Source organism: Saccopteryx leptura, chromosome 1, assembly GCF_036850995.1.
Source record: "Saccopteryx leptura isolate mSacLep1 chromosome 1, mSacLep1_pri_phased_curated, whole genome shotgun sequence".
Classification (NCBI taxonomy): Eukaryota; Metazoa; Chordata; class Mammalia; order Chiroptera; family Emballonuridae; genus Saccopteryx; species Saccopteryx leptura.
This window is the reverse complement of record NC_089503.1, coordinates 177,759,267-177,781,702: the sequence shown is the minus strand read 5'-3', so window position 1 is coordinate 177,781,702 and position 22,436 is coordinate 177,759,267. Positions and strand designations below refer to the sequence as shown.

At 39.1% G+C, this 22,436-nt stretch overlaps 2 protein-coding genes across 3 annotated transcripts in view; one reads left to right on the top strand and one right to left on the bottom strand.

Annotated features, from left to right (window-relative positions):
• Positions 1-1,021: 1,021 nt before the first annotated feature.
• On the bottom strand, positions 1,022-15,701 carry TFB2M (transcription factor B2, mitochondrial). The gene is made up of 8 exons (XM_066381691.1): positions 15,236-15,701; positions 14,091-14,179; positions 12,759-12,909; positions 12,295-12,443; positions 8,099-8,188; positions 5,018-5,080; positions 3,099-3,262; positions 1,022-1,712 (listed from the first exon to the last, which is right to left on the bottom strand). Exons 1-8 carry the CDS (start codon positions 15,543-15,545, stop codon positions 1,535-1,537), a joined length of 1,194 nt encoding a protein of 397 aa, XP_066237788.1. The 5' UTR covers positions 15,546-15,701; the 3' UTR covers positions 1,022-1,534.
• An 83-nt stretch (positions 15,702-15,784) lies between these two features.
• Positions 15,785-22,436, top strand: part of CNST (consortin, connexin sorting protein) — an 89,371-nt gene continuing 82,719 nt past the window's right edge. Inside the window, exon 1 of one of the 2 annotated variants that reach the window (XM_066381670.1) lies at positions 15,785-16,006. The gene's annotated coding sequence lies outside the window, so the exon portion shown is untranslated. Of the gene's footprint in view, positions 16,132-22,436 lie in introns of both variants that reach the window. The other variant, XM_066381679.1, reaches the window with a different exon arrangement.

Below are 22,436 nucleotides of genomic sequence, written 5' to 3'. Positions count from 1 at the left end.
CTAAGAACTACATGAATCCATACATAGAAGGGACATAAAAATGAGACTCAGAGACATGAACAAGAATGTGATGGCAACAGGGGTGGGGGGTGGGGGGAGGGGGGATGGGGTGAGGAAGGAGAGAGGGGTTGGGGGAGGGGAGGGGCACAAAGAAAACCAGATAGAAGGTGACAGAAGACAAATTTAACTTTGGGGGAGGGGTATACAGCACAATCAAATGTCAAAATAATCTAGAGATGTTTTCTCTCAACATATGTACCCTGATTTATCAATGTCACTGCATTAAATTTAATAAATTTAAAAAAAAGAAAACACTCTACACAAAGAGTTACTAAGACGCCTTAGGTATTACGAAGTGTAATAATAGCAAACAGATCTAATTTAGGAGATTCGAAATCTCAGCTAAAATCTGGTAGCTTCTTCAGTGATCCAAGAAAATATTTTTTTAATTTTTATTTTTTGTATTTTTCTGAAGTTAGAAGCGGGGAGGCAGTCAGACTCCCAAATTCGCCCGACTGGAATACACCCAGCATGCCCACCAGGGGGCGATGCTCTACCCATTTGGGCCATTGCTCCATGCAACCGGAGCCATTCTAGCACCTGAGGCATAGGCCATGGAGCCATCCTCAGCACCCAGGCCAACTTTGCTCCAATGGAGCCCTGGCTGCAGGAGGGGAAGAGAGAGATAGAAAGGAAAGGGGAAAGGGTGAAGAAGCAGATGGGCACTTCTCCTGTATGCCCTGGCTGGGAATCAAACCCAGGACCTCCACATGCCAGTCCGATGCTCTACCACTGAGCCAACCAGCCAGGGCTAAGAAAACATTCTTAATTTCATTTAGGTTCATGTAAAGGTCTAACTGCAGATAAACTTGCAAAATGCAACAAAAATGCAAGAGACTTGAATTACAGACTGAATTTCTCATTGAGCATACACTGACTGTACATGACAGAATTTAAAGTGAATAGGTTAGGTTTAATTTTATGTTTTATTAGAGACCAAAAAAAAGAAAAAATCACAAAATCTTATTTAAAATATTTTAATTTCTAAGAAAGCTTAAACCACATTAAAAGTTAATTTTATTGCACAGTGTTTGTGAATATATACTTTTGACAAACTAAAAAGTAAACCAAACCACTTAAATCAGTTTTAATTTACTTTCTAAGCTTAAAAATGTACAAACTCTTTGTCCCCCTGGGGGATGCAAAAATCAACAGTGAAGGTGAAATATTTTAATTGATACAATGAAAGTATTTGGCTGAAAGGATTTTTAAAACTAAATTTCATCTGGTAGTTCCCTACAACTACCAGTATGTTGACCATAGATAGGAATTTAAAACAAATCTAAGCTGACTGAATCCACAAGTGAAGTATTCATTTTATTCAGCTGTGCATAAAATACCACCCATTGTTTTGTCCAGTGCACTTGTGCCTTCTGTTGAAAGGATGTGAGCTTTTCAAACTTAGTTTTTTCATTTGTGTCATCATTTCCAAATAAAATAAATGGCTCCAGCTACAGTCTTGGCAGTCAGTGCCCTATACAACTACGTCTTCCATGAAATCATCATACAGCCACTTACAGGTATAATCTTTGGAACATTCTATAGTTTCAAAAAGTTGTTTAAACTCTAGAGGATACATTTCTATTACTTTTGTTCTTTCCTTTTGTTTTATCTTCTTCAATATTTCCAGTGCATCAACTGGACTCAATGAACTGCAAAAGAAATTCAAAGTAAATTGTTTTTTTATAAAAACTGTCAGTTAATATTAATAGAGCTGGCTTCTAAGCCCAATCTAAAATGCCTAATTTATTATATATAATGAATCTTATTTAGTTTAAGAGCTTGCATATTATATATAGCTTTATGTTTATTCCTGAAATGTCATGGCTTACCTGTAATGAAAAGAACAGATGTAGGTGTTAACACGTCCTAATCAATTCCTACACAAAATTCTTAGTTTAACGTGGCCCTTTAAAACAATTGTCTGCCTCTTTCATCTTTTAATTCTTTGAAAAAATATTCTTTACTCTATTTAGATTCATATAAAAGTTCAGTAAGTTCAAACAGCAGAAACTGCTGTCTGGCAGTTTTCAAGGACGGAATAATCTTTCACATTTTTATGTAACAATTAATGGTGAATAAATTATAAAGCAGAAAACTGCCAAACATATCAGCGTAGCAAGAAACCATCAGTAAGCCTCTGACAACAACAAGTAAACAATTACAATAAAATGTTTTGGGAGAAAATACTTCCAGTACTTTTGATTTTGAACATAATTCTCATCACAGATGGAAACATGCTTTCAATTCAGAGATCTCAAAGGGAATTTTTAACATTTTGTACCACAGTTCACTTTATTTATTCCTAAATTTTCTAAATTCTTGATAGTTTCACTCAAAACAACCACTACAAGGGGACAAAATAAAAAACAGTGGATTGTTTTTACTGATCAATATATAATACTGTTCAACCAATAGCTCCTTCAGTTATATACTGAATGATGATCAAATTAATTTAAATGATTATTTTAACATTTTGCTCATCCTTTGACAATGCTTTGAATGACTATGGGCTGCTGATTACAAGGTGTAATGCATAGCTAACAAAATTGTACACATCAACCTTACATAAAAATTATACTTAGGTAGATTCAAAGTGGATAGTAACAGCTATAATTTTTATAAAGCATTCTTTAGAAAAACAAAAATTTTGGTCCAGGGCAGGAAAATTATGTTGGTATAATAATCCATTCCTACTTAGATTAGGAAAGAGAACCAATAAGAACAGGCAATGACCATGTAGATGGTGGGTATGCCACTAATAATGCTAATGTTCTCCACAACCAGTGACAAGCTAGTTCTTCATGAAGGTTAATCCTGGGAATATACTCTGACAAAGATAAAACAAACTATAGGCATCCCTGGCTATTTTTTCAAAGAAGAAAAAAAATATTATGGTATCAGCAGATATTGTGAAAAACATACTTTTCTCAAAATATGCACCAGGGAAAAGGAAGTATTTTCAAGAATTAGATGAGTGAGAACATGGTACCTCATTCTGTTAATCAAGATGGATTGTTTTTATTCTTCTTACTTACTGTAATTGATTTATTAGTTTGGCATTGCGCTTCATAAAACACTGCTTTAACATGTGAAAAAACACATCATAGTTAATAGGTGTTAAGTTTCGTGTAAATAAATCTCTACGAGGAGTCATTCGAATCAAACACAGGTTTTGTTGTATTTGTTGTTCTAACAATTCCTAGAAAGAAGGAAAAATAAATTGTATTAGTCATAAAACACTGCCAGAGCAAGACATTGTTCACTTACTCATTCAAGTTACCTGCTGGAAAGGCAAACAGCATGGAGCCTGAATGGAGCCCTGTTCGTTCTCAGCTGTGCAATGGATGCAAGAACGCAAGGCCCTAACTGCCCTTTGCTGGGCCATTTCTCAGGGTGGTCTGCCAAGAGCCACAGAGAGGGATAATAACATAATAATCCCCTTCAAGACAAAATGCAGGCTTGTGCTTAATGTTTTCTATAAACATGGTTCCACCAGCTCTGTGTTGTTCCTCAGCGACAATGGAAACCCTCTACATGCATGCCACGAAACCATGCCACTTCCTACCACTCTATGGGACTTGGGGGCAAAAGAAATCCTTCATCTGAGCCAGGAGTCTGTGCCTTTGCCACCATCCATACAAAGTAACAGCTTATTAACTTTTATATAGAGGGAAATCAAATCCCAAACATAAAACTAACATGTAGTGAGTCTCTTCTGTAAGTGAAGCACACCACCAGATCCTAAAAATAAAAAAAAAACACTATTGACATTCAATTTCAAACTGGATAATTTATTTTAAAATATGGAGTTGGCAAGCTATGCTCCAGAGCCTGCTTCTTTTGTGCAGTCTGGAGCTAAGAATAGTTTTCACATTTGTAAAGTACTGTTTAAAAAAAAAAAAAAACCAAAGAACATGTGCTAGAGACTGTATGGGGCTTCCAAGCACAAAGCATTTACCCACTGGCCCTCACAGAAAGTCTACTTGCCTGCTCCAGCATGCAACATTATACAGACTAAAATGAGAACTATGTACGACTAGATATAAGTTTAAGATGCTTTTTTGCCCTAAAAATATTCCTCAGAAAAGAGAAAGCCTTAGGTTTACTTGGGAAATATCACATATTAGGTAGTGATCACTTATTTATTTTATATATACTTCAATATTTAATATCTTAAATATATATTATCCCATATATATTTAAATATAAATCATATTTGTGGAAGACATATCAGCCCCCTATGAAAATTATAATCAATTCTAGTGTCTAGTTTTGGATAGCTGCAGCTTAAGTAATTGGTAAAAAGAAAGGCAATGAGGCTGACCAGGCGGTGGCGCAGTGGATACAGCGTCAGACTGGGATGCAGAGGACCCAGGTTTGAAAACCCAAGGTCACCGGCTTGAGCACAGGCTCACCAGCTTGAGTGCAGGGTCACTGTCTTGAGTGTGAGATCATAGACATGACCCCATGGTCTCTGGCTTGAGCTCAAAAATCGCTGGCTTGAAGCCCAAGGTCGCTGGCCTGAGCAAGGGATCACTTGGTCTGCTGTAGCCTCCCAATCAAGACACATATGAGAAAGCAATCAGTGAACAATTAAGGTACCACAACCAAGAACTGATGCTTCTCATCTCTCTCCCTTCCTCTTTGACTCTCTCCCTGTCTGTCCCTCTCTCTGACTCTCTCTCTGTCTCTGTCAAAAAAAAAAAGGATAAAAATGGAAGTCAGATTCTGTTTAAGCCTATTACTATGCTAGTAGCATACTCTCTATAAATAGCTGAAAAATATAATTCTCTTCTAAAATAATATGAATTTATTAAAAGCAGTGAGGTATTTAAAGAACATGTCTAGATATTCCAAAATTAAAAATGGAAATAGATACAGAATATCAGATCATCTTAAAGAAAATAAAGATGTTCCACATGGAAAAAAGGGAAAGGTATTCATTTATTCTTACCTTATACTCCAGCTTTGCCAGCTGCTTACTTCGGGTGTCGACGTCAAATGATGACAAAGGCTCCTGAAAGGAAATTAAGCAAAGACATTCCTTTTAGTTCTATTTGATCAAAGTACCCCAAATTATTGCTCCCTTTAAAAATATCTTGCCTGACCAGGTGGTGGCGCAGTGGATAGAGCGTCGGACTGGGATGCGGAAGACCCAGGTTTGAGACTCCGAGGTCTCCAGCTTGAGCGTGGGCTCATCTGGTTTGAGCAAAAATTCACCAGCTTGAACCCAAGGTCGCTGGCTCAAGCAAGGGGTTGCTCGGTCTGCTGAAGGCCGATGGTCAAGGCACATATGAGAAAGCAATCAATGAACAATTAAGGTGTCGCAATGCGCAACGAAAAACTAATGATTGATGCTTCTCATCTCTCCGTTCCTGTCTGTCTGTCCCTGTCTATCCCTCACTCTGACTCTCTCTCTGTCTCTGTAAAAAAAATAAGTTAATTAATTAAAAAAAAAAATCTTGCCTAAACAACAGAATGAATCCTTGTAATGAATCTAATTGGTTAAAAAAAAATACATTATATGATACCTCCCTCCTCTCTCTCTATTTTTATATAAAAAAAGAAGAATCAAAGTGCTATCCCAATAGTGGTATCTCTATTACTTATTTAGATAAAAGAAAGTTATCCTTAATATAATTACACAAATAGGTTTTCAAGTTATAATTTTTAATAACCTACACATTTTGCTATTAGAGTCATGATCAGTTTATGAGTTTATCAGATCAATAATGAAAATATTTTTTCCCTAACTTTAGTGGACATTTGAATATGTTGGGACATAAAAGGAAATAAACAAAGATACTGTGTCAATTTTTAAAAAGATCATTACTTTTTTGTATCTAACCTTTGTTTATACAATTTTGTATGTGAAGCAATTTTAAAATATGGCCCAACCAAAAATGTATTATAAAAAGAATATATGTATATACACAGATTAAATTCCAAAATAAGAGTAGGTTAAAGCAGCATCTGACATAGACTTAAAAGACTAAAACTCAAAATACTGAGCATGTGTTTGAAAGAGTATTGTCAAAATGGCAATTTGTTACTAACTAAAGTGGCAAAGGAAGTGGAATGACAAATGCAATTGTTACCCATCTCTGAAATGGCTAGCAGTTCCAGGAATGTCACTAAGTGGAGGAAGCAAAGCAGCGGCTGCGGCAGCCTGCAGTGAGCCCCCTCCGCCGCCCCGCTCAGGCCTATTCACAGCACTGGGTGCAGAGCAGGTCCCGCTACCATGGACCAAAGCCACAGAAGATGAAACCTCAAAGACCCTGCGAATTGAGTTCCACAAATGACCCTCTGGTTGTAGATATATAACAGACAAATGTTTAAAATGTTGGGTTCACAAGGACTTCTCCTTTCCGCAGGTTAATAAATGGCAAAACTCAACATTGGGTCTCTGAACACAAATACTGTAGAACAAGGAAACAAAACTATCCTGATCACTGATCAGAACAAAAGGAGATCTGTGGGGTAAGAAACAACTTCAGGGGAACCAAGAACTACGTACAGAATGACAATGTACAGTGCACACAGAAAGCAGGACCAGCGCACTGAAGGCTAAATGTGGAAAGATTTCTGGGAATACAGGAAAATGATGAGAGCAGGATAGATATGAAGGACAAGGAACAGAAATCCAACCTAAAAACCTTAGATGTTCTAAAGAGAAAAAATATAATCAAAACTGAAGCTAAAATCAAACGAGATAGCATTCTAACAAATAAGTATCAACAGTAAAGGGCTTACTGTGTTCCTGGACAAAAGTAATTAAGGGAATCCATGAAGACACACAGCAAAACTTAAAAACTGAACCACTACATCCTTGGAAGAACAAGGACTCATAAAATATGTAAACATATACCATACAAAAACTAGCTGCTATATACTAAAAGAATGTACAAATTATGATATGAAAGAAACCGTGTTTATCATTTTTTTCTTATACTCCACACCCCTGCTATTAAATACGGCAGCCACTAGTCGCAAGAACTAATGAACAGTTAAAATGAGTCTAGTCTGAAGTGAGATGTTGAATACACACTGAATTTCAAAGGCCTAGTATATACACAAAATGACTATTTCAAATTGAGGTTAAACATAATATTAAATTAATTTTACCTGTTTCTTTCTTATTTTTTTATAATGTGGCTACTAAAAAATATAAAATTGCATATCTGGCTTGCATTATATTCCTATTAGACAACTCTGATTTTGCCTAAGGAAACAAACTGAAAAAACAGAGGTGGAGGGATGCTTTATAATGAAGTATTAAGTAGTCACTAAAAACTTAAAATGTTCCCCCTGGCCTGTAGGTTCAGTGGTAGAGCATCAGCCTGGAGTGTGGATGTCCCAGGTTTGATTCCTGGTCCGGGAACACAGGAGAAGCAACCATCTGCTTCTCCACCCTCCCACACACACTTCTCCTTCTGCAGCCATGGCTCGACTGGTTCAAGCACATCAGCCCAGGTGCTAAAAATAACTCAATTGCAACCATGGCCCCAGATGGCCAGAGCATCAGCCCCAGATGGGGGTTTCCAGGTGGATCCCAGTCAGGGCACATGTGGGAATCTGTTCCTCTATCTATCCTCCTCTCATTTGGAAAAAGAAGAAGAAGAAAAAACTTACAATGTTCTGTGACAAAGGAAAATACATAAGTATTAGCTATTAAGTGGAAAAAAAAAGACTAATATAATCTTCACTATATAAAGAAAAATACATAGAAAAAAGACTTAAATTATGCCACAAATGTCAACAGTGACCTCTCAGTGGTAGAAGTAATTTTTTTTATTCTTTTCTTCCTTTTACATGGCTTACATTTTTAAAATGAGCAGATATTTTTATAATTAGAGAAAGACAAAAATATTTGTGAGAAAAACAGCAGCACAAAGTTACCTGGCCCTATTGTATTCCACAGTTGGGAAAAACATAAAATTAATCTTGGCTTTTTTCTCCATTCACTGGTCACTGAAATGCAGCCTCTGTGAAAACAATCAAGTTCCCTGCTGAAACTGGGAAGGGTTTCACTCACCTTATGCAGAAGCTCAATCTCACAGGCCACCTGCCAGAGCACACTCAATGCTTGGTACTTCCTTCGATTCTGGGGACTTGCCATTATCTTCTAGTAAGAGGAAAACAGAAGGCACTTGTTATACAAACCTATAATCAGTCAAAACCAAATGTCTTAATAGTAATTATCTGACTGGTACCTAAAAATTAAAGAAAATTAAAATTAAATGCAAAATCTTTTTTTTTATTTTAATTTTTTTAAATTTATTCATTTTAGAGAGGAGAAGGAGAAACAGAGAGAGAGAGAGAGAGAGAGAGGAGAGGGGAGGAGCTGGAAGCATCAACTTCCATATGTGCCTTGACCAGGCAAGCCCAGGGTTTCAAACCGGCGACCTCAGCATTTCCAGTTCAACGCTTTATCCACTGCGCCACCACAGGTCAGGCTAAATGCAAAATCTTAAATGTAACCATTTCAAAGAAGAGAAAAGCCTTTTAAACTTTCATATCGATATATATCATCATGTACAATTAAAACAGAACGTATTCTAGATTACTTTCCTTTAACCATATCTAACCCATTAGGGCAAAATCTCATTAAAGAATAAAACAAAAATGTGTTAATTACTGTGAAGGACTAGTGTGTTAGAAATATGCACCATGTGGGCTATTAAATTTTGAATCAAGAATTGTTTACACTGACACCCAAAAGAGGTTAAACTTCAGGGAAGGGGAGGACACCTCAGAAATAGGAAACCCCATGTGAAAATAACTATGGTAAAAGTAGCATTCTAGGCCCTGGCCGGTTGGCTCAGTGGTAGAGCGTCGGCCTGGCGTACAGGAGTCCCGGGTTCGATTCCCAGCCAGGGCACACAGGAGAGGTGCCCATCTGCTTCTCCACCCCTCCCCCTCTCCTCCCTCTCTGTCTCTCTCTTCCACTCCTGCAGCCAAGGTTCCATTGGAGCAAAGATGGCCCGGGCGCTGAGGATGGCTCTATGGCCTCTGCCTCAGGCACTAGAATGGCTCTGGTTGCAACAGAGCAGCGCCCCAGATGGGCAGAGCATTGCCCCCTGGTGGGCATGCCAGGTGGATCCCGGTCGGGCGCATGTGGGAGTCTGTCTGACTGCCTCCCCGTTTCCAGCTTCAGAAAAATACCCCCCCCAAAAAAGAAAGAAAAATACAAAAAATAAAATTAAAAAAAAAAAAGTAGCATTCTAGCAGCCAGATGAAGCCAGATAAAGCATTTCCCATTTCTCTTCCTTCCATTTGTTCATGTATTTACTGTATGTCCAGCTACAAGGTTCTAAATCCCCTGCTCTCCTTCCACAGATAATTACTATTGATATTTACTTACTATCTGGGTCTTGATGAATAAATTATCCCTTCATTTCTGCTCCACTATTCTAACCCATAGCTCTGTAATATACAAATAAGCATCTCCTGTTGTATGAAGATTAATATCAAGAGGCATCCTGGGCAGAAAAGAAACATAACTTTCATCGCAGTATCAAGGACTTCATGAGGACTTTCCATAACAGCAAATTAAAAGTAGAATCTAAAACCGTGAACATTCCACACACAAAAAAACTGTTGGAATAAAGGAATTCAGCAAAGTTGCAGGATACAAAATCAACACACAAAAATCAATTGTATTTTTATACACTAACAATGAACAATCTGAAAAGGAAATTAAGAAAACAATTCCACCTTACATTGAACACTACAAAACACTGCTGAAAGAAACTAACCAAAACATTAATAAATGAAAAGACATCCTGTGTTCATGGACTTAAAGACCTAACATTGTTTTATTTTGGTGATGGTGGGGTGTTGTTGTTTTTTCTAAGTGTGAGGAGGGAAGGCAGGGAGACAGAATTCCGCCTATATCTGGCACCAGGGTTGACCCAGCAAGCCCCCAAACTGCAGCCATTCTCTGCCCAGCTAGGGCCATTGCTTTGCAACCGAGCTATTTTTATCGCCTGAGGCAGAGGCTCCACAAAGCCATCCTCAGCGCTGGGGGTCCAACTCGCTCAAACCAATTGAACAATCAAGCCATGGCTACAGGAGGGGGGAGAGAAAAAAAGAAGGGGCAGGTGGAGGGGTGGAGAAGCAGATGGTCGCTTCTCCGGTGTGCCCTGACCAGAAATCAAACCTGGGACATTCATACACTGGGCAATGCTCTACCTCTGATAGCCAGAGTGACTTAACATTGTTAACATGTAAGTACTACCCAAGTGATCAACAAATCGAATGCAATCCCTACTAAAATCCTAAAGATATATTTATGTAGTAATTAAAATATCCTAAAATTTATAAAGAATCTCAAGAGACAACAAATCACCTAAACAATCTCTAAAAAGAACAAAATTGGAGGATTCACAATTCCTCATTTCAAAACTTACTACAAAGTTCCAGTAATCAAAATAGTGTGGTGCTAGCATAAAGACAAATATATAGAACAACTGAATAAAACGGAGTTCAGAAACAGACCCTCATGTATATTGTCAAGTGGTTTTTCAACTACGATGCCAATGGGGAAAGACGGTCTTTCAACAAAGGTGTTGGGAAAATTGCACATCCATATACAAAACAATGAACCTGGACCCTTACTTAAACTTCCTATTTGAAAAAGTAATTCAAAATGAATCAAGATCTGAACATAAGAGCTAAAACTATAAAACTATTAGAAGAAAGCAGGGAAAGCTTCATGACATTGAATTTGGCAGTGATTTCTGATATATGACATCAAGGCACAGGCAACAACAGCAACAAAAGACAAATTGGACATCATTAAAATTATAAATTTGGGGACTGAAACCCGTAACAATGTAAAAAGGCAACCTATAAACAGGGAGGAAATATTTACAAATCATGTACCTGGGAAGAGATTAATATCAAGAATATTTTAATACTCAACAACAAAAAAATAGACAACCCAATTAATTCCTCCAAAAAACATATACAAATGATCTGTATCCACATAAAATATGCTCATCATCATTAATCATTTAAGAAAATGGAAATTCAAAACCACAATGATACTTTAAACCATTTGAGTATGTATGACAAAAACAAACAATAAAACAGAAAACAACAGGCATTGGAGAAAATATGGATAAACTGGAACACTTGTGTACTGCTGGTGGGAATATAATAGGGCAACCACTGTGGAATACAGTACAGTGGTGGTTCCTCAAAAGATTAAACACAGAATCAGTATATGATCCTGCAATTTCACTTTGGATATATACCCAAAGTAATGAAAGCAGAGACTCAGAGATATTTGCACACCGATGTTCACAGCAACATTCTCTACAATAATCAAAATGTGGAAGCAACTCAAGTGTCCACTGACAGATAAATAGATAAACAAAAGGTGATGTACATATATAGAATGGAATATTATTCATTCTTAAAAAGGAATAAAATTTCGACACATGGCTACAACTTGAATAAACCCTAAAGACATTATGCTAAGTGAAATAAGCCAGAAACAAAGTGAAATACTGTATAATTCCACTTATGTGAGGAATCTAGAATAGTCAAAGTCACAGAGACAGAATGTAGAGGGATAGCTGAGGCTGGTGGAAAGGGAAAATGTATAGAGTTAGTGTTTGGTGAATACAGCGTTCCCATATGGAATGAGGAACAAGTTCTGAGAAAACACAGATGGTGGTTAACAGTTGTACCACAATGTAAATGTACCTAATGGCACTAAACTGTACACTTGAAAATAGTTAAAATGGTGAATTTTATGTCATGAGCCCATAATAAAATCACACAGATTAAGACTAGAGAAAAATTGGCCCTGGCCAATTGGCTGAGTGGTAGAGTGTCAACCCAGCGTGTGGATGTGGATGTCCTAGGTTCAATTCCCAGTCAGGGCACACAGGAGAAGATCTGCTTCTCCATCCTGCTGCCTCCACTTCTCTCTTTCCTTCCCACAGCCATGGGTCAATTGGTTTAAGCACATTGGCGAGGGTGCTGAGGATGGCTCCATGCAGCCTCTGCCTCAGGTGCTAAAAATAGTTTGGTTGCAAGCATAGTCCCAGATGAGGAGAGCATTGGCCTCTAACATGGGGTTGCCAGGTGGATCCCAGTCAAGGCACATGCAGGAGTTTGTCTATCTCCCCTTCTCTCACTTAAAAAAAAAGACTATAGAGAAAAATCACAGAACTCTTTCAAGACAAAATACTAGTCAAGTAGTTGTTAATAACCTACCTGGCAGTCCGTTTCATTAATAAAAAAATTCAGTTCTACCCGTCCATATCTATGTAGAGAGGTACAGGAATATACGTCATGTAAAAATTTCCAAATCACCTTTTTCTCATTTTTATTTGGGAAGATTCCAACTACTTTTAAAGGGATACCTGTTAAGAATATAAGCAAAAATGTTTGAGTAAATTCTTGTTTCCTGTGACCTTATTTTACTGAATCAAACTAAGTTTAACAAACTGTATTAATTTTATTTCAATAAAAACTAAGCCTCAACATGTTTGTTTGATAAGGAACTTGGCTTTAGCACAACTGCTCAGATTACTCATGTCTAGGTGAGGGGAAAACGATATTCAACTTAAGAGCATCTGCCAATATATTGCACAGAAATCTTGTCAACAATCCAGGTGCACTGCTAGAGAAAGCTGGCAAACTATAAGGTATTTTCTTTAGTGAATTACATAAATTACCTTTTGACCAAGGAAGTGTTTTTATTTCCAAATGCCGAAAAAGCACCTTCGAATCCACAACAGGTCTTACTACTAGATAACTTCTAGGATCCAATTTAAAGAAGTCACAGTGGACCACGTCTAGTTTTCCACCCAGCTTTTTACCTAGGGACTACAAAGACAGAGGTAAAATGTTAAGAAATTTCAGTGTTATGCAAAAACCTACTTCAAAAAAAAGTTCTTAAAAGAATTATTATCGGCCCTGGCCGGTTGGCTCAGTGGTAGAGCGTCAGCCTGGCGTGCAGAAGTCCCGGGTTCGATTCCCGGCCAGGGCACATAGGAGAAGCGCCCATCCGCTTCGCCACCCCTCCCCCTCTCCTTCCTCTCTGTCTCTCTCTTCCCCTCCTGCAGTGAGGCTCCATTGGAGCAAAGGTGGCCCGGGCGCTGGGGATGGCTCCTTGGCCTCTGCCCCAGGTGCTAGAGTGGCTCTGGTGGCAACAGAGCGTCGCCCGGGAGGAACAGAGCATCCCCCCTGGTGGGCAGAGCGTCGCCCCCTGGTGGGCGTGCCGGGTGGATCCCAGTCAGGCGCATGCGGGAGGGAGTCTGTCAGACTATCTCTCCCCATTTCCAGCTTCAGAAAAATACAAAAAAACAAAAAAGTATTATCACCTTAATACAAATGTAAAGAAAACATTACTACTATCCCCTAAAATTTGTTATATATTATAAATCAATTAATACCTGACAAAGTACAACTATCTTAACAAAAAAGAGCCTAAAAAAACTAAATAAACACCCTCAACAAATACTTATTTTTTTACTTTCTCTACTTTTAGTTATTTAACAATATTGCTAACTACCATATTTCCCCAAGTATAAGATGCAACCTTTTTCGAAAAATTTGGGGTCTAAAAACTGGGTGGGTCTTATACAGTAGTTGTGGCATTTCAAATGCCATAGATGGAACTGAGGACGAGGTAATATATGAAGACAGTGATTTGTCATCAGACACAGATGAGGACAAGCTAATGGGAGTTTTGACAGTGATGAGTTGTATAATTTTTTTTTGAGTTGTATAAATTTTATGATGAATAAAACTTGAGTTCAATAACTTTATGTAATACATTTTTTTCAAATTTCGGGCCCCAAAGTTAAGGTGTGTCTTATACATGGGAGTGTCTTATACGTGGGGAAATAAGGTATGTTCTAGTCACTGGTGATGACAACATATTTAAGGCATGGCCCTTAAAAGTGACTCTACAAAAATAAATAGTGTGTTTAAGTTTACTTCCCAAAACCACTGCAACACCAGCTGATTGAACATTAAGTTATTTTCAGAAACTAAAACTCTACCTCCAAATGTGGAATAAAAGTTTTGTCACTTTCGAGGGCAATCACTCTGACACCTCTTTTAAGTAATGCTTCAGTCAGGATTCCAGGACCTAGTATATTAACAGAACAAAAAAATTATACACAAAAGAAACAATTTCTTTCAGTACCAAAAAAATTAGATGTTTTACATGTATTATCTAATTTTAATTCTTACAACATCCCCAAAGTAGATATTCCACTCCTTATTTACATATAAGGAAGCAGGGGATTAGTACAGTCACTGGACTCCAACTTCACAACTGGTTTAAGTGGTGCTGCTTGGCTTTGAACTCATTCTGGCAAAGACTGCAAAACCTGCGCTCAAGATCACAATGTTTCACTACCTCTCAGGAAAACACCAAACAGGGTTGCCTCCAGCCTACCATTTAATCATGTGCTATCCTAAACAGAAGAGACTCCTCATGATAGAAAATGGTGCTTTAATTAGTTTTTTTTTTTTTTTTTACAAAGTCTATAAATCTATATAGTATTGTCAGCATCCTACTAATGGTCTATAGCAGGGGTCGAGAACCTTTTTGGCAGAGAGAGCCACGAACGCCATATATTTTAAAATGTAATTCTGTGAGAGCCACTGAACGACCTGTGTACATTAGGCATTATCCAATAAAAATTTGGTAGTGTCCCGGAGAACAGCTGTGATTGGCTCCAGCCACCCGCAACCATGGCAACCATGAACATGAGCAGTAGGAAATGGACTGTAATACATGAGAATGTTTTATATTTTTAACGTTATTTTTTTATTAAAGATTTGTCTGCGAGCCAGATGCAGCCATCAAGAGCCACATCTGGCTCACGAGCCATAGGTTCCCCACCCCTGGTCTATAGGAGATTCACCCAAGGCAGAGTAAAAGTCCTTTGGGGGAGGGGGGGGGGAGAGGCGACTGTAACTATCTCGGTTAAATGGTGTATGTAATTTAACAGCATATTCTGTCAAAATGTAGTGTAAAATAAGAACTGCTCCAGAAATATTTTGTAGTGTCTTGATTAATACTGACCATATAAGCTGCCTAAAGGAAAGAGCCATGTCTTATACAGCAACCCACGGGTGGTCAAAAGTTTGCAGATGTGATGAACATCTAAGAAAATGCAGTCCAGGATGGACTCACCTGGATTGCATTCTAGGAATAGATTGCAACCGTCTCGTTTTCCCAGGAGGAACTGCACCACGGTCTCAGCCAGTGTCGGATTGGTTATGTAACGCCTGGACGGTAAGCGGCACTTGGACACCCTCGAGGGCAATTCTCTAAAATCCTGACTGGGCACCAGCTGCGGCTGGAAGTCAGACAAATCACGGCGGTTCCTCGCCGGGACGTCCTTCCATCTCGCCGCTCCGGAACTCAAAATGCAAAAGCGACCAGCACCAGAAAAGGCTGACAGCGTGAGCCGCAAAGGGAGTCCCGCCACTGAGACCCACATCCTTACATCCTAGGGTCTGTTCCAATGTCACCCAGAGTCCTTACAACGTCGGCGAAATCCTCACGAGGAGCCCCACGTGCAACATGTCCCCACCATCTGGGTAAGCTACGGTGCTGCAAACGCTACAAACTACGCATGCGGAATACCTCTCCTGCTTTTCCCCCTCACTTCCGTTTCCGGCCAGGTGCTGACGCTAGAGGACTGTGAGTGGACTCTATGGTTGTCCGCCCTCTGCGCTTCCTCTCTAGCCGCCAGCGCTCTGTGCTCCGCGGTCGCGGGCCGCCCAGGCGGGAAGGGTGTGCAGAGGGAGGCGGGGCGAGAAGGGAGAGGTGTCTCCTCTACTTGAGCGGCGGGAGACCAGAGCAAGCTCTGTGACAGCTCGTCGGCCGCCATGTCAACGAGTGGGGCTGCAAACAGCCCCGGCGCCCAGCGGTAGCCCTCCTTTCGCCTCCAGTTCCCAGGTGAGGAGACGGAGAGCGGGATGCAGGGAGCCGGCCGGCTTACAGCCAGGGTGCAGAGCCTCCTGGCTCCCTGCGCTCCTCCGTCTGCGCTGCTTTCCTCCGGCTGCGCCGCCCCTGCCCTCTGGGTGAGGTGTAGCCTAGTTCCCCCACCCCCGCCCCTCGCCGCTCCCCTGTTTTCCTCTTTCTCTTCTCCCCTGTGTGGTCTGTTCGTGCACATCGCGCCAATTTCTACCTCCTCAGGGGACCAGCGCCAGTGGCCAGTCCTCTCCAGGGTCCGTAGGGAGCGTTCGGCGTCCACCGTACCTCTCCATCCTGCTGCCCGCAGTCGCGGCATCCCCGCGTGCAGGGTTTCTGTTTTCCTTCGTACCTGCTCCCCACCCCCCACCCCGGGCACTTTGGTTGTCAAGAACCACCTGGTGTCTTCCCTCCCTTTCTTCCTCTGGGTCAATATCTCCTTAATTTTTAATTAGCCTGTTGAAAAGATTTAAAGTTAAAATCGAAAAATTAAGATTTAAAAGCTTAAAATTCCTTTCGGAGATTAAAAAAGATTAAGACTTTAGAATACTTACTCTGTTCCCTGTGTAAACTTAGTCAAACAAATTGTACTGTGGAATGCAATTTAAAAGTCCAGCTCCAAATACACTAAAAATAGGATGCTCTAATGGAAATCTTGGCAGGCTTTTTACCTACTGGGTAATGTTAAAGGACTCGATTCCTTACAAGTGATTGCAGTGTTTGATTATACTCAGAGCTTTATGGTTTACCCTTTCCACGAAGAAAGAAAACTGCAGCCAAGCTACTCCTATTTGAAAACAAGTACTGTACAATCCTTTCTGCTTACTGTATTGGGAGTGTAATTGAGCTTGGCATTTAAATGCACAAGGAAAAGGTATCTAAGGAATGTGTCATCTATCAACCAGAAGTCTGAAGGTTATACTCAGCTAGTGAATATCAAATATGGCCTTTTTTGGACTATAAATTTGTTAGGACACTATGGAAAGTATCTAATCAACTGTTGTGGAGGCCCTGAGGACTCGATCTTAATTTTCATAATTTTTTTATTGTACATTAGAAAATTAACAATTTTCTGTAAGTAACTTTTGCATCCTCTAAACACCTGAATACCATTCTTTACTGAACTGTCTCCCCCTAAAGAAATATTTTCATAGATTCATAAATACGTGGAGTTTTCCCCCCAAGAGCCCTGGAGGCCTAAATATTTTTAAATCAAAGCAAAATGATGTTTTATGGTAAAGGAAGACATGGTTCATTTATGGGAATGTATTGTTGAGTTTCTCATTTGAAAAAAATACATTCAAAATTGTGGTTTAAGAATATTTACTTTTAAGTATGTTTTTTATATTCCAAAATATTTGTGGGATATAATATTTGTGGCAAACTTGACCTATAGAAACTGATGTAGTTCTTTTCTTTTGGTTTTGAGGTAAAGAATTAGGTTATGATAATTATTTCCATTTTCATAGTGTTAATGACTTGTTTGTGGTTGAAGGTATTTGAATAGTAAAGAGAACGAATCTTGTGCATTTTGTTTCTGTGGCCCCACATGCTGGAAATGTCCTTTTCACTTTAAAGATGAACCTTGTAATCAGCTTTTAGAACAACCTCCTTAGAAACACTTAGTTTGTGTATTAACATCTTATTTTCTTACAAGGTATGGTTTTTACATCCTGTACTATTTTTGCCTTTTTGAGGTAACCTTTCTCTTAAATGGTGTCAGGGCAAAATGATTCTGATTATCTGTATACTCTTCTTAAATTATTTTTATCACTATCTCAGTGTGATTGATAAAGAAGGGGAAATACTGCTTTTTCTTTTGGCTTTTGAGTGGCAGTTGTAATTGGAAAATGCCAAATGATAGTTCTTCTTTGCTGTCATAATTAAGGCTTAGGCCTACAACAGTGCATATCATTTTAATATGTAATTAATTTTAAAAGATAATAATGAGATAATTTTACATTCCTTCTTACTAAACCTATCAAATCTGCTGTGTATTTTAACTTATAGTATATGTGAATTCAGACTAGCCACTTATCAAGTGCTCAGTAGCTACATAGCTACAGGTAGCTGGGACCTCATTGGGCAGCACGTATCTCTAAGATTACTGTGTGGTTCTTAAGTTGTCTTCTTACCCTGAAAATCTGGGGTAAATTCTGTGAGGTAAATTTAAAAATTCTTTTCCTAAAGTGCTGCCATATTCAAACTGAGAAGTTTCTATGCAGGAAGAAGGTTCAAAAAAATCACTTCCTCTGGTGTTGACTTAATAAAGAGGCAGATAGACAGGTGTCCAGTGTCTTGTTTAGTGAGCATTATAAAATGATAGTGTGCTCAGTCGTTTCCTGGGGTGTCATTGTTACATTAATTTACATCTGCATATCAACAATGTGTCAAGGCCCTATTCAAGTTTTGGCTACTGTATCTATCATTATTAAGTAGGAGAAGTTAAGGATACAGGAAGATTGAACTTCATTGTAAATAGGTGGAATACCTGCTGTTGTAGACTTATTTTCTCAATCAATTTTAGGTATGGCTGGCAGTTTTTGAGACCACACTTCCCTGGCTCAAATAAGCTTATAAAAATTTTCTCAAAAATAAAAAAGATTAAGTTATGGCTAAGAGTTTTTTTAGATGTGTTTCTCTATATGATGGTATTTCGTATCAAATATAAAATAAAATTTTTTATGCCAAATGTAAAAAGGAAGAGGTGCCTGACCTGTGGTGGCCCAGTGGATCGAACGTCAACCCTGGAATCCTAAGGTTGCCAGTTAAGGCACATACAGGGAGCAATCAATAAACAACTAAAGTGAAGCAACTATGTTTGATCCTTCTAACTCTCCTGCCCCTTCTTCTCTATGTAAAATCAATAAAATCTTTAAAGATATATTTTTTAAAAAGAGAAAGGAAGAGGATATGATTTTTGGTTGTAAAACTCTGGGAACCTGAGTAATAACAAAAGAATAACGCATGTGTATGGTGGTTTAGGTAAACTTAAAAGGAAATATGGAAGTTATAGAAAGTTACTGACAGATTGGTAAGGGTATGTGCTTTAAGTTGTTTTTGCGAAAGAGGTGGTGATTTGCCTAGGAACTTCTCTTCTTCAGAACTGTTATAATTGAAAGATAACCCTGTTATAAAGGTAACCCTGCAGCTAACTTACCTCCATGGGGATCAGAAGGGATCAATCATGGTTCTTAACTTGACCTCTGTACTTTAGTAAACTTTCCTAAATATTACTTTAGCTGCACTGATTTACATCAACATTTAGTGTCGAAATTTATCTGAAGGCCTAATTAGTTAGTATTCAGTGTAATTTAACACAGAAAGCATGCTCCCTCCCCAACCTTTTATGGTATAAAGAAGTCTTAAACCACCTGGTCAGTAAACAGACTCAAAGACAGAATTAGGGAAGGGGATAGTTATGGAATGTTGCTTGTTGTGTGAGAGGTACAAGCATATTCTGTGTTTTAAAAATGTTTTTATTTTATTGATTTTAGAGGTAGGAAAGGAGAGAGGTAGAGAGACAGACCATCCATCTGTTCCCATATGTGCCCTGACCGAGATCGAACCAGCAACCTCTATGCCTTCGGGACGATGCTCTAACCAACTGAGTTATCTGGCCAGGGTAGTCTAAGCAATTTTTTTTTATTGTTATTTAAGGAAGAATACTTGATAGTATGGAAACTTTCACTTTGTTTTTTAAGTTTTAATATGATTTAAGTGGCTTCTACAAGGATGATTTTTGTTTTGTTTTGTTTTTGAGACAGAGAGAGAGAATCAGAGAAAGGGATAGACAGGGACGAACAGACAGGAACGGAGAGATGAGAAGCATCAATCATTAGTTTTTTGTTGCGCGTTGCAACACCTTAATTGTTCATTGATTGCTTTCTCATATGTGCCTTGACTGCGGGCCTTCAACAGACTGAGTAACCCCTTGCTCGAGCCACTGACCTTGGGCTCAAGCTGGTGAGCTTTTGCTCAAACCAGATGAGCCCGCGCTCAAGCTGGTGACCTCAGGGTCTTGAACCTGGGTTTTCTGCATCCCAGTCCAACGCTCTATCCACTGTGCCACTGCCTGGTCAGGCAAGGATGATGTTTTTATTGAGAAATTGTACGCTCAATGTTTGTGTCTTGATACTGTTTTGGAGCATTCTCTCCAGTTTGAGGCCTTTAGGATTCACAGGAATACAGACTTTTCTTCTTTTTTTTTTAAAGATTTTTAAATTTATTCATTTTAAGAGAGAGGGGGAGAGAGACAGAGAGAGAAGGGAAGGGGGGCAGGAAGCATCAACTCTCCTATGTGCCTTGACCAAGCAAGCCCAGGGATTCGAACTGGCAGCTTCTGTTTTCCAGGTCGGCACTTTCTCCACTGTGCCACCACAGGTCAGGCCCAGCTTTTCTTTTCTTTGTTTAGGAATTATTCCCTTGGAGGAAGTTATATTTGCTTTAGTCAGGGAATACTTTTGTTTTTTTTGCATTTAAAGTAATTCATTTATAATCTTTAAAGAAATACATCATTGGTCAATTATACCTCCATAAATAATAAAAATCATGTCTGAACAATTTTTTTTACAATTATTACTTATTGATTTTAGTGAGAGAGGAAGGGAGAAAGGAAGAGAGAGAAAGAGAGACAGGAACATGGATTTGTTCCTGTATGTGCCCTGGTCAGGGACCAAACCAGCAACCTCTGTGCTTCAGGTTGATGCTCTAACCCAGGCATGGCCAACAGGTTTTGCCCCCAGGCCAGATTAGAAAGAAAACTTTTTTCACTGGCTGGACAAAATATTAAAATTAAAAAAATGTTAAATACAAAAACGATTTGTTTAAGTAGACAAAATTTTATTATGTAATTTGTTTATGAATAAATGTGAGTGAAAAAAAATTTAATATATTTTAATAAAAATATAATTACATGCTGTATAAATATCCAAATTGTATCACAATCAATCGAAACAATATAAACAATATTTTTTTTATTTATAAATAAATTTTAATTAATTTTAATGGGGTGACATCAGTAAATCAGGGTACATATATTCAAAGAAAACATGTCCAGGTTATCTTGTCCTTCGATTATGTTGCATACCCATCACCCAAAGTCAGATTGTCCTCCGACACCTTCTATCTAGTTTTCTTTGTACCCCTCCCCCTCCCCTTCCCCTCTCCCTCCCCCCCCCAACCACCACACTCTTGTTCGTGTCTCTTAGTCTCATTTTTATGACCCACCAATGTATGGAATCATGCCGTTCTTGTTTTTTTCTGATTTACTTAGTTTACTCCATATAATGTTATCAAGATCCCACCATTTTGTTATAAATGATCCAATGTCATCATTTCTTATGGCTAAGGAGCATACCCTAAGTGTATATGTGCCACATCTTCTTTATCCAGTCTTCTATTTTTTTTTTTACAGTGATTAAAGCCTTTAAGCAAACTCTTGGCCAATACAACAACAATCTATAAAAGAGTAGTGTCCTTAACATGTTCACCAAGTCCAAGTTGGCACCAACACCATTCCAGATCCCTGCAAATGCAACCCAACCCCAGTTCAGTCTGTTAGGAGCTGTCACAAGGAGCAGGAGTCCAGGAAAAGTCCACATCCAGGAAAAGTCCACATGGCACTGGAATTATTGTCACAATTCTATACTTTGCAGCTCACGTCCAGGTCCCAATGACCACTGCTTCTAGCTGGTAATGATTCAGGTAGACTGGAAAAGCCATCTGCAGCATGTGTGGAGATGGAGCTTCTGTTCTCCTCTGCCTGGAGAGATGAGACCAGGGTGCCTTTCCCTGGAGCTCTGCAACTGTGGTGTGGTAAAGAGAACCTTGGGATACACTAAGCTGGGTGGCAAAGGTAAATTCATAATATTGAATAGAAGTTGGCAAAGGGGGAAAGAGAGCTCTAAATTAGGAGTAGGTCCCAGCCTGAAATATGAGTGGGGCATTGAGGTAGGAGGAATAAAGGAAACACTATATATTAAACAAAGCAGCAGAAAATAGGACTATCAACACCCACAACAGAGATCTTCAAGGGAAGAATAAAAAACCTGACTATTCAGGCAAGACATGGTTAAGTGGCCCTTGTGCAAATGAGATCAGTTTACCTGCTTCTTGGAAGAAATACCCTAGGCTCGTCCACAGTGTCGTAGATGGGGCTGACGGCCCTGGGCACCTTCAGCCTTCAGTGGCAAACCCCAGCATTCTGGGCAAGGTTAGGTCATAGGTGGCTGGAGCAGGGCTGGAAGAGACTGAGCCCTCCCTTAGAGGAGCGAGGGGGAAGCCTACCTTCTAGTGTCCCTTTTTCCTCACAGCAAAGGCATGTAAGCCTGGCAGGCTTTAGCTCAATGACCTTCCTTTTCACTATTGAAGCAGGACCCAGATGGAATCCTATGAGACCTCTTTGGGGCGTTGG